Genomic DNA, 12,424 nt, shown 5'->3' with positions numbered 1-12,424 from the left:
CGTTTTTAATTTTTTTTCTGGTTCAAAATACGTGCCAGTTAAGGCGATAAAGTAAAGAAAGGAGACGAAAAATGATAACTGTTGGATGCTACAAGATGTTTTGGAACATCATCTACCTTTAGCCTCTGAAACGGTGATAAACTACCAGAGTGCACGATGATACAAACCAGAAGACAGTCATCTTCACATTCGCCGTCGTGGAAACCTCAAATCCTACGAATTTTTATCCGTAATTACAATAATCATCAATTTATATGTTGCAGGATCAATTTAAAACTGTTATTTCTAGGATCCAAAGTCGACCATTTTTACCTACGTGTTCATCAGCCCGATTTATGGTACAATAACATAATTTCCCCTTTGCTGTGTTAATTCTTCCTTATTCATACAAAGAAGTTTACGAACTCCTGAATCGGTGCCCTGCCGCATGCTGGAATTATTAAATCCGAATCAGATTGATAATTGTAGACGTATGCTTATAATATTTATATTTTGTAACACATATTATTTGAGTGTATTATATATATATATATATATATATATATGACATATAGAATACAGGCATATATAAGCTTACATGTATAGCCTATGAGGAATTTCTTTACTCGCTGTGCAATTTCAACTTCTCAATAAATGGTTTGCATTATTGAGTTGATTGTACAATGATCTCGACCTGACTGAGGAATTTAGCCTAGATTTCTGATAGAGGTACGAAAGTTCTGTTTTGTGACATTTTAACTACTCTGTTGCTTATATTGGGAAACTTCTTTTTAATAACGTCACAATTACAACGTGTATTATATTTGTTAGAACTGAACGTTAAATGTCCTACCGGATAAGACGCATGACAGCAATAAGAAGCTAAATGTAGCACCCACAATAACGCATCTACTTAGTTGAGGTCGGGCGAGTAGTCGTGGCTCCTAAATGCGGGATGTGTAAGCCGAGAGAGGGGAGTTCAGTAGTAGTGGGGGTCGCACAGTCTCAGCTGCGGTGACGCAGAGATCTGAACATAGCTAGTGCTACAGACCAACTGAAGCTGACACCCCTCTAGCGCGTGCTTCGGACGGGTCCATCTCATACGACCAAAATCAGTCCTTTGCGCAAGTGCCAGCACTTCTCGCGCACCTATAACCATGAAAGCACAACCAACACACGTATATCGGGTAATCGTACTTAACAAGGAAGATGTTCCAGTCTTATCTGCATCTTATAAGGAGGAGTGACAGTTGAGCCTTAGTTACTAATGGAGTATGGACACCATAGTGTTTGTGTTTTGGTAATTAAAACCCTGGTACTTTGGTAGAATAGTTTGTTTCTAAAAGTATCTTTAAATGTTTATGTAATTTTATAATTTAATTTAAAAATTAATGCTCTTGTTTTTCCAACCGAGGGGATTACGGATTGAATCACAGGCGGCAGACAGGCTAAATTTGCTTATGGTTTTTCATGGTTTTCCTTTGTCCCCACAGGTAAATTTCAGAATGGAATCTTTAAAACAGGTAACAAACGTTTCTTCCACACACTTTTTAACTTAAATTTCTGACACATAACTAATAAAGTGCTGTTAAAATAGACAAATAACTAATTACTAAAACTATTTATAAATTTCCGATATCTAGCATATTAGAAACTGTATATAAACGTTATAAAAATAAGCCTTACAGCAGGGTTTTTAAAAAGAATTGTCAAGCGAGCAGCAGGGCGAAGGCCACTTCATTCGCTTCAAAGCGATCTGATTAAGAACCAGAATCAGAAGAATCCCAACATTTCGTTGAACAAAGGCAATGAAATGTAAAAATCGCTCAAATAAAATTTGTACGTTTCCCCGAGGTCTTAAAATCTGTTACACAGAGTACCGTATTTTAATGAGAGGTTCTACGGACCACCCCCAAAAAAAAAATCAACGGCGAAATTTTGCTAAATTTCCTTTTTTGTAGAAATTGCATTGGAGCGATTAACTAATTCTATTAAATAGAATCATTCTTAGGAATCTGATAACCACTCAAATAATTAAGAAATTCCACAACGTTTATAAAGCCTGAAGGTTTATTTCCGTATTCAAAAAGCCCGCAACTGGTCTATATCCGGAGTCAGATACATCTCGTCCACTCCTTATTTATTATTATTATTATTATGATTTATTTACTGCAATTGGGTTTGCACCCGGTGGCAGTGGTCCTTACACTACACAATTACAACAAAATACATATAATATAAACAAGTACACTCCATAGAACACCCTACACACATAACTAGACATCCACTCATACAAAAACATTCCACCTTACACGGACACACATAAACACAATACAAAAACACACACATATTTCAAAAACACACATCCATTAATTAATCACAATACTTTAGAGTATAATTTAAAGTCAGACCTCAGTACATGAAACTTTTAACCCAAAGAACTACAGCCCTTCATCACTTGGAGACTAAGACACTTCACTTCCCTTATCACCATCTAATCCCCACTTAATGACCCTTTGCTTGTAACTACTTTTTTGAACATCTTTATAAAGGTGCTTAATTTACAGGGGAAAGACTCTAGCACGCCTCGAGGTAATTGGTTCCAGCTTCTTATGGTCCTATTTACAAAGGAATATTTGCCAACATCCGTTCTTTGTTTCTCTATGCTCTCATCCAAGTCCAGAACCGATTTAATCCAAAATTAAATTCATACGGTGTCACTTATATCACAGCAATGGCCACATAAAATTCACAGCTCAACTAATTTTATAAACCATTTGCTGACAGTGGCTGCTTCTCCTTCCATACGCAATTACCTGCATCGTTAATTACAGGCTGCTATTACATACTTACTTTGATACTTTGACGACTGCGGGTCATAGACATTTGGTAGGCTGCAATTACATGTCTTCATTTTAGCACTTTTGTGTAGTAAATGGTAGCCAAATAACAAAGCTGTTCTGTAACTGTAATTGGATGATAAAGAATTGCACAAACCAAACCAGAAAATGTTCCTTCGCCTTCACCTATTTTTGTATATAATACTTCATGAGGCCTTCACGTTTTTATTTGCTACTTTCCACCTGCCTGAATTTATTTTCCTCCAAAGAAAGGTGTGCAAAATTGAATGATACATTAGCCCTGAGTCTTAGAGCCGTTTCACACTGTCGACCGGTCGCTGAACGACCACTAGGCAGAAAAGCTAAGTACGAGCTTACACACGAAGGCGACCTCGACCGATGGCCGCCGTCGACCAACAAGAAGTGAGCGACGCACAGGAGACCAACGACCACGATATACATAGATGGCAATCACGTGTTCACATTGCGGGCGACTCAGTCAGCGACCAGAGCTCAGAGAGGTGACATATCCATTGTTTCTTGCTTCCAAAGTACTGAGGCTGAGGCCTCTCTCTGCGCTGGTCGCCCTGCTGGTCTCCTCGTTTGGTCGCTGATGGTTTTGGTCGTGTGAAACGGCTCTTACTCGTTTGGCTGTGTCAAGTGGGGTAGTCTTATTGTAGAATGCAGTTTCGCGTTTGCTGAAGGTTGTCCATAATGACAGGATTTAGGCATTTTTAAAAATATATATGTACTTTTCCGCATTAACTGTATCACTTACAAGTTCGATCTTCCAGCTCCGTCGCTTGTTATACAGCCCCAAATCATTTTATTCACAGTAAATAAAAATGTTTATTCAATACAGTTAATGTAACACATAATCTTCATACCTTCTGCACTGTACAGAGTGTTTACCATCACATGCATGGAGATGAATTTTGATTTTTGGAAGAAATATTGATCCCACCGCACATTTGTCCACTTTACACGCTACTTATTGAATAAAAGACGTTTTCTCTTAAGGCCTTCTATGCGTCTCAAGACTGAATTCACACTGTTCTGTCACCTTCCAGAACACCTGTGTTGCGTTCTCACTGACTTTGTAAGTGAATTGAATTTGCTCGAAGATTAGAAAAAGACAAACGTTTTAAAAATCTGTCTTTGCCTCCAGTACTGACCCGTTTCGTTCCTAACCTAAATTTTCTCTTGACATCTGTCTCATGGTTCGAAGTCGCGACACTGAAGACTGATTGTAACTGACTTGCTGTGACCTCACGACGTTCTTATGAAAAGGTACTTTTTTCGGAATTTTAACTACGATTACTGAGTCACAGTGCCATGTCACACAAACACGGTATACCAACTGCTACCACTGTGACGCAACTGCTTTAACAAAAAGAGGTTATTTAACCACAAGATTGCGTAACATGGTGCAAAAAATATTACACACTGTATGGGAGAAATTTTTTTCTCAATTATAATACAAAAGCAAATTTTTCACGATTTTACATGCGAAATAAATTGATTTAGGATCATGGTGCAATTTATGTGGCCACTAGCGTATTGCCCAATTTCATTAGAAACGGATTTGGATACGCGGTGTTAAAACACTTAATCCCTTATATGCTACCAAGTATGTACAGTTGCTCTAGATTCAGTAAGTCATTTCATATTTCAGTAATATATGTTTTGGCCCTGTTGAAGACTAAACCTAGGGATAGGCCAATAGGCCAATAGCCTTATCTCTTTGCTTTTATTTTAAATCAGTCTCTTATCGGCACTTCGTGAAGTGATCTTCCACTCCTACTTTAAACAGACGAGGCAAATCTTAGGCTACAGCCATCACACACCGAACACAAAAGAATACGGTTGTGCCATTTAATGGGTTTTACTCTATATTTTCCTTTTCAGTCTAGTGGCAGCGCCATTTAACCGTGTGTTAAGCACAGTATACCCCGCGAGGGAAAGCCTTAGGATTGGAATTTTGTTAGAGCTGGTCGTAGTATTCTTGCTGGCAACATTATTGATGTTCCATTGTCGTCCTAAGGATTCAGTGGATTTTACCCTGTATTTTTTTTAATTTTGTGCATAAAAACATGACATTTGAAGAACGCTTGAAAACCGGTAGAGGTATTATTACAGATTGGAAAACGGGATAGGATTAAAAAGTAATAGATGTTTTTGTAACATACGGAACAAATACATGACCTAGTTCTTCAGGTTCGCCATGACGTAAATTCCGTTCGCACGAAACACACTGTAGATTTTTATTTTTACAGTAAGGCACAAGTTGTGTTTGACTAAAAATCAAAATAATCTGCATACATACTGTAGTTTGCGAATTTGTGAGATTCGTCAGAAGTATGAGGTAATTAGAGTTATGGGAGGGGAAGATGACAAAGTAGTAGCCTTTAATACAGAACGGATTGAGCGAGAATTCTTTGTAGTAGGCTGTCTCACTTCCTATATCAGTAATGCCTATGGTTTCCACAGTACAGGTAACCCTCGATTTGCGCCGATTCAGAATAACGCCGCTTTTGAAACCAGCAAGTCAAAAAGTGAAAACGTTACAGTGGAACCACGGTTCCGGAAAATTTGACGTAAATACGTCTATACAGTAAGGAGTTTATATAGTGGCTTTATTCTAAATATTTTCTTTATACCCGCTTTACCCGATTACAGTTTGAGTAAGACATTACTGCCTACCTTGAATTAGTTACTCTAAAGATGGGTCTGTGGTAGCTGAAATATGTTATAAAATTTGTACATTTTAGAGTATCAACATATCGTGCAAACACCATATCTATACAACTAACGCAAAAGTAGATTTATTAATAATTCTTATATAAGATAAGTACTTGTGATATTGTAAAACGTTTTAACAGCACAATATTATCTACTCTACGACGCACTTCTTCTACAAGCGATTCACAGCTCAGCCCTTTCCGCAATAACGAAAGCGGATTGTTGACGGCAGTAATGTAACACAACAATGCCGAGTAAACAGATGACGTTTCCTAGGTAACAAAACAATGCATGCAAGCTGACCATTGTTGTCGGTCCATATTTACAAATTGTTGATATTTCCTAGGTAACCATCTTACACATTTTCCTGTCACTTTTTCGTTACATTTTTTTGCGGAATGACACTGACCCTTCCATATAGAAGTATTTACGTCAAAACATATATTTTACTATTATTTATACCGTTTTACAATGTATCTCATACTGATTCTTATACTAATTCGTAATTCTTACATCGCGGATTTTTAATAAAAGTTATAAATACAGTCATCTCTACAATTACGTATGTTTCGTTGACGCGAATTTACTCCAAAGAGATCTTTGAATCGGTAAAAGCTGTTTATGAAATGCAAACTTTTGTATATGCGAGTTTGCTCTTATGCAATTTCATTCCTGGTGCTTTAAACTTTCAAAGGACTAATTTAATCTCTGCTGAGGTACCGGGGTTATTTTTACTACGCGATTTTCTATAGGCCGACGTCTTACATGAATGCAACTATCGCATAACAGCAGAGATGACTGTACACATCGATCACATGAAAGAATCGCAGTCAATCGCGGGGACCAACGAATTGCCGATTGTAAGTGTATTAAATATATTTTTTAAATTCCCTTTATTTTATTTACGTTATTTCAGAACTTCAAATGTAATGTCATTATATTACTCGTCAATGTTTGTGTGCTGGGAACGCATGTCATTGATTTACATCATAAAAAGAGTTTCAATTTACGCCGGTTCATCCAGGAACGCATCCCCGGCGTAAATCGATAGTTACCTGTATATGCGAAACCCACAGATTCGCACCGACAGGATACAATACAGCGCGGTATGTCAGTACATACAGATATGCATTACGCCATCTCTTGTCCGATGTATGAACTTCAAGCATCACTCGCATTTATACCACAAGATGGCAGAATTTACCTCGGATACCACAATCGCGTTGATTGACTGTCACTGAACTTCGAGGTCGATTGGTTCGTAATCGCGACGTCCTATGTTCAATCTCAGCCCGGAGATCGGCTATCTTCACTGAGATTTCCGTGGTTTCCTTCAGTCCGTCAATGAAACAGGAACGTCCATAAACTCGGCTAGGAGCACCGTCCTGCATATTTTTTCCGATTCGTTTTTTATTAATCATCGTATCATTTGGCGCCATGTTGTCTGATTTATTGACAGTGCCGTTAAACAACGACTAATAATAAATGAATCGAATGGCTGTCTCATTGTAGCTGTTAATAAAACAATGTCGTCTATAGTGTAGGAGGGATATGTATAATTTAGTGTTAATCTTTACAGTTGGAAGGCGGTATCAACCCTTAACCAAATCCACACAGCCGAGTCTTAAGAATATTTTTGTCGCTTAGCTGGTCAGAGAAAATTTGGTGTTTTATGGAACCCGAATGTAAGTTCAAGCGCCAAGTTCACAAGAGCCCGCCGCTGGGCCCCGTCCTTAACTAAATTAATTCAATCTACTACCTAGCAGAAAATTTAAGATTCGTTTTAGTATTATCTTTCCATCTACACCTAGATCTCCCAAGTGGTACTCTCCCTCTAGGTTTTTTCCGGCTAAAAATTTGTATGAATTTCTTAGCTCTCTCATTCGTGCTACATTCACCAGCCATCCATATATCATCAATGAATTGATGAATCTTCTAATATTTTATTATGTGAAGAGTTTAAATGTTCAAGATCTTCATAATGTAATCTTTATCAACGTCATATTATTTCTTACTTCTTCAAAGACAAATACGTCACCGAATAAGTCCTTGCGATTTCTGGTACCATGCTGATGTAGAAGACAAAGTTAGATCCAAGATTTTCAATAGCCATTAACATGTATCTGATTGCGAGTAAGAATGTTATTTATCCGGTAATATAAGCTTCGTTAAGGCATCCTGGTGTGGGAACAGTAATGCACAAAATTTATTTGAAGTTGCAAAGTTGGGCGTATATTCAGTTAAATGGTTTGATGGAATATTTTACATTCTTAAGTGAACAGATTGATAAAAACATAAATTGCAACAAACATATTTATTACACACATTTTAACAACAAAATGTCTGGTATATTTATTCTGTATTGTACAATGTTTTTCTTCCTTCTGAAATTATTGGCTTCATTGCTAAGAGTCAGCAGTTACCATGGTTACGAAATACTTATTCCAGTATAAATTTTCTCCAGTAGCCCATACATGACTAGTACAGCACATGTTATACTGTGGTGCATGGTCAATGGATAACATTTGCAAGAAACAACATTACATATGAAAAAATCTACGTAATTCAAATCTGACTTCGGACGAAGTTATTGGCTTCATAGTTTATTGTCACGTGATACTCCTAGCCAGAGCAATAGCCAGAATTTGACAGTAGCTGTTTATCCACTGCACACGGGATAACAAAAGAGAAATTATTAATGTTCATGATATGTTCTACATAATTTTGAAAATCCCGAGTGTAGTCCCAGACACTGGAACTGAACAAATGGGAATCCGAAAGTAATACTCAAGCTGGCGAAATGGGGGGAAAGTATTTGCTGTTTACTTGCATTCGTAACAATACACTCGCACATAATCGACTCTCAAAGACCTGTCTTCTTCATCCCATGTTGGTAGCCACCAGTCTCTATGTTCCCAGAAATCTCGCATTGGATACGGCGAACTTGAGGTCCAAGGTTTAGGATGAGGAGAGTTGTACCAACCGTCTGGGAAGAAATTTCCTCCAACAGCCACGTTCAGAATTATGAAAAACTGTAAGAAATAAATATTTGATTTTGTTGTTTAAAATCAATACGCAGTTTCTTGGGTAAAAGTAATCATGTTATTTACGTTATTGCGGTAGAGAAAAAGTAAGATATTTTATAATATTCAGGGCCGTCCTTAGGGCTAGGCGACCCGGACACAGCTCTTGGGGGGACCCCGATCTTCGACAATACGACGTATGAAATACTTTGTGTACAGCGACACGTCAAGGGCTCAAGGAAAAATGTAACACAGAGCACATTAAAGTGTAGTCTATCAATTTCATTGTAATCCCAGAGCAGAGATAGGAATACATTCTTTAATAATATACAGCTTGGCGCCCGAAACATTAAACTTATTGGTTTCCGGTTTCCTTCCTTTATTTACCTCATGTATTTATGGAGAAACTAGAAATCTAAAGAGGAACCTTGCACAGTTGCTTCACCCCGGACCAGCCCCTCTCCAGCGACTTTTCTGACAATTTTCCTCATTTACACGGCTTTGATAGTGTGGATTGAAGTCTTCTGATTCCTGACACCGTGTTTTTTAACTGAAAATGGGTGTAACGCCTTCCTCAAACCCGATGATAAGTAAATACAAGCTACGTGGCTTAAGAACTTAGAAGACCAAGATCCATGAAATCCATGCATCTCATCAGTGTTAAGTAATATAAGTGGACATAAAAATTTAATTTCATAGAGAATACATTAGAACATTGCTTAGGGTTTCATTTCAAATAAGAGCATTGTAATCTCACGTTTTAAAGACACTCAGTTAACTGCTAGGTTACATTGCGTAGGGTTCAAATATTTGGAAGAAATGTATTACAGGCAAAAAGAAAAATAGCGAGAAAGTGACAGTGTCAATTGTGGGACATTGAAGACAAAGCAGCAAACAACTCTCGATCCGAAGCAAGTACGAATTTTTAGATGAAACATTGCAGGACAGAATAAAGGCCTATTAACCAGGGAGCATCGCATTCATCTTCTGCAACCCTGTTGCAACAGCCATTTATCTGGTGTACTGAAACTGCAAGTGTGTTAGGTCTGCGTTGCCAATAACATCTTCCATGTGCTCTGAAAACTGATTGTAACACAGACTGCAGAGCTGGTTGTTGAAGGAATAACCTCAAATATTTGTTCTTGGAAGTCGTCCACTTCATGTCTCGCACATTCTGACTTTGTTTCTTACTGAGACCCTGCAGACAAATGCCACGGACCACTAAGTTAAAAATCCTTATCTATTTACCAATCATAACCTCCTTCCATCTCATTCGACCCAATATCACCTAGACAGTTCAATCGCCCAGATACCACTTAATAAAACACGAAGTTATTTTATACTGAAAAAAATGAGAGATGTAGATTTGAAGTGACATGTCCTTTCCAAATGAAAAATCTTCTCACGTAAATAGCGAAAAATAAAAAGTGGTAGTCAGAAATAATACAGAGTACCATTTAAAAAGCAACTAGCAACAACCATCTTACAGGCTCTCCGAAGCTCATCCGTTGACCCTGGAGACAAGTTCACCTTTGTTGCCAGGCCGTTGCTCACACCACGTGTTTCTATTGCATAAATGCCGGTAAACCTTGAGTACATTATACATTGACGCTCAAAGCACATCTGAGGTTATTTTGGCGTTTAAAGAACGGTACAATTTTGTCGGATGATAAGTCTGTAAGGTATTGTCTGAAATTATTTCTACGAGGGGGCAGTTACGAAGATCCCAGAGAAAATCTAGTTGGTCAGATTCCGTGCAGACCCCTAAAAACTGCTGCTGATTTTTAAATGGGCTGGAGTAGGGCTATGAATATTCCCATCATGATCTCAGTCAGACTCGTTCAAGGTCGTTTAGTAAGACCATTTACAGAAACTACATATTGTTGGTTCATAAATCACCTTTCAGACACCACTTGAACACTTATCACGACCTCCCCTAATTCAGTTTCAAACCAACACGTGCTTAAGTCAGTGTATGGTGTAAACCTATAGAATAACACGAGATGGGAAACTTACATTCATAGTTTTGCCAGACCATCTTTACACACTGCTAATGTTACGAATGGATGCAAAGGGCCCTATGTTCTCAAAGTCAATGATATGGTATGAAGATAATAGCCAGAGTCAAGGTGAGATACTGTCAAGTGGAAACTACAAGCAAGAACTTGCTTGCCAGATTGTGTGAGTATTCTGCAGAGCACAGTCAAGGACGATCACACGCACGCAGCGTACACGATACTGTAATCTTACACTAAACCTCATTAAAATGTATTGACGTTGTCCCATGCAACGAATACTCTTTGTTGCATTAAATTTTGATGCATTTATATCGAGCTGACATTTCTTCTTTAATGGCGCTGGTAGTGGATGTAGGAGAGACACATAAGGTGTGTTTATGTTCCTTTGTGTATCTGTGGGTAATGTCCAGTCTATTTGAATTCCTCAGCGGTAAAGTGATATAAGTAAAATTGTTTTACTCTTGTATAAAATAAGGATTCTCTCTTTAATACCGAATGTAGGATAATTTGGTATGCGTGTTAGGAAATTATATTAGCTGCAGCAGATATATAGTGGATTTCGATTAATTGGGACACGTCGGGACTAGAACACTTTGGTCCAATTAAGCAGCTGCCCCTTTTACTAAAAAACTCATTCTATTTATTTGTTGACACACCACTTCAGCTCTGATCAGCTAATTTGTGTCCTTAAGTCGAGAGTGTAGAAAGTACGTAATATCGAGTTGATGAAAATCTCTCGGGTTACAAGCCGCGTCAGGTGGCTGAATGGTGAATAAACCATATCTTCTGTCAACGTTTCGAGACCAATCTTTGCTCTCATCCTCAGGGCTGCTGCATAACAAATCTGATCCTTTGTAGCAGCCCTGAGGATGAGAGCAGAGATTTTTCCCGGAATGTTGGCGGAAGATATGGTTTATTCACCATTCAGCCACCTGACGCGGCTTGTAACCTGAGAGTCTTTCATCAACTTCAGTTACGGCGAAAGCTTCACTTTATATACGTAATATGTAATTACGAGTGTATATATTGTCCAGGAATTATTTCATAAAACACTTTGTCATTATTTCAGCCTAATTCTTAGACTTAACAGCGGAGGTGGTATCGCCCATCTCAAGTTCCCTGTTACTACGCACAGAACAAGATCTGAACTTATAAACAGTGGATAAAATATATCATAAACCGCATTATGGTACCACAACCCTATCGTTATTTATATAATAAATAAAGTTTTGGCTCATATACTGTTAACAAGAAAGTCTCGATATGCACTTTGGTTCTGAGAATAAATTAAAAAATGATAATTTTTATATAGTGAAGAATACATCTTTATGCTACGTATACAAGGTCTGCCACAAAAAAAGAGACTGTGCCTGTAACTCTTTTTATTTAACAAATTCAGAAAATCAACTACGATCGTCTTCAAAATAGTTTCCTTCTGAGTTGACACACTGCTGCATACGATGCTGCCAACGCTCAAAGCAATTCCGCAGGTCATGTTCTGTAAGGCTGTTGAGGATCTCCGCCATTTTTGTTTTCACATCTTTTAGCGACAAAAAATGGGTTCCTTTGAGCACCGACTTCATCTTTGGGAAGAGGTAGCAGTCGAAGGGAGCGAGGTCTGGCGAATAGGGTGGGTGATCAAGCACAGTGATGTTTTATTAGCTAAAAACTGCCTCACAGACAAGGCATCTGACAGAATTTTTGGAGCCATTTTTGCACAAACCTTTGTCATGTTCAAATCTTCCCTTAGAATTTGTCGAACACTTTCCTTGTCCAAATTGACTTTCTCAGCTACTGCTTGAACACTCAACCTTCGGTCTTT

General features: G+C 38.1%; 1 protein-coding gene and 1 long non-coding RNA gene across 4 annotated transcripts in view; one reads left to right on the top strand and one right to left on the bottom strand.

Annotated features, from left to right (window-relative positions):
• LOC110827494 (uncharacterized) overlaps nucleotides 1-12,424 on the top strand; it is a 61,253-nt gene that overhangs the window by 23,549 nt on the left and 25,280 nt on the right. The window lies entirely within an intron of this gene.
• LOC110827487 (beta-1,3-glucan-binding protein) overlaps nucleotides 7,861-12,424 on the bottom strand; it is a 48,296-nt gene continuing 43,732 nt past the window's right edge. Inside the window, exon 7 of the mRNA XM_022059208.2 lies at nucleotides 7,861-8,593. Coding sequence (XP_021914900.1) covers nucleotides 8,384-8,593 — 210 coding nt within the window. The 3' untranslated portion in view covers nucleotides 7,861-8,383. The remainder of the gene's footprint in view (nucleotides 8,594-12,424) is intronic.

This window comes from Zootermopsis nevadensis, unplaced genomic scaffold (genome assembly GCF_977971745.1).
Source record: "Zootermopsis nevadensis isolate Lab colony 2312 unplaced genomic scaffold, Znev_1.0 Znev_ptg000019l, whole genome shotgun sequence".
Classification (NCBI taxonomy): domain Eukaryota; kingdom Metazoa; phylum Arthropoda; class Insecta; order Blattodea; family Termopsidae; genus Zootermopsis; species Zootermopsis nevadensis.
Note: the sequence above shows the minus strand (reverse complement) of the source record. Positions and strands in the feature narration are given on the sequence as shown.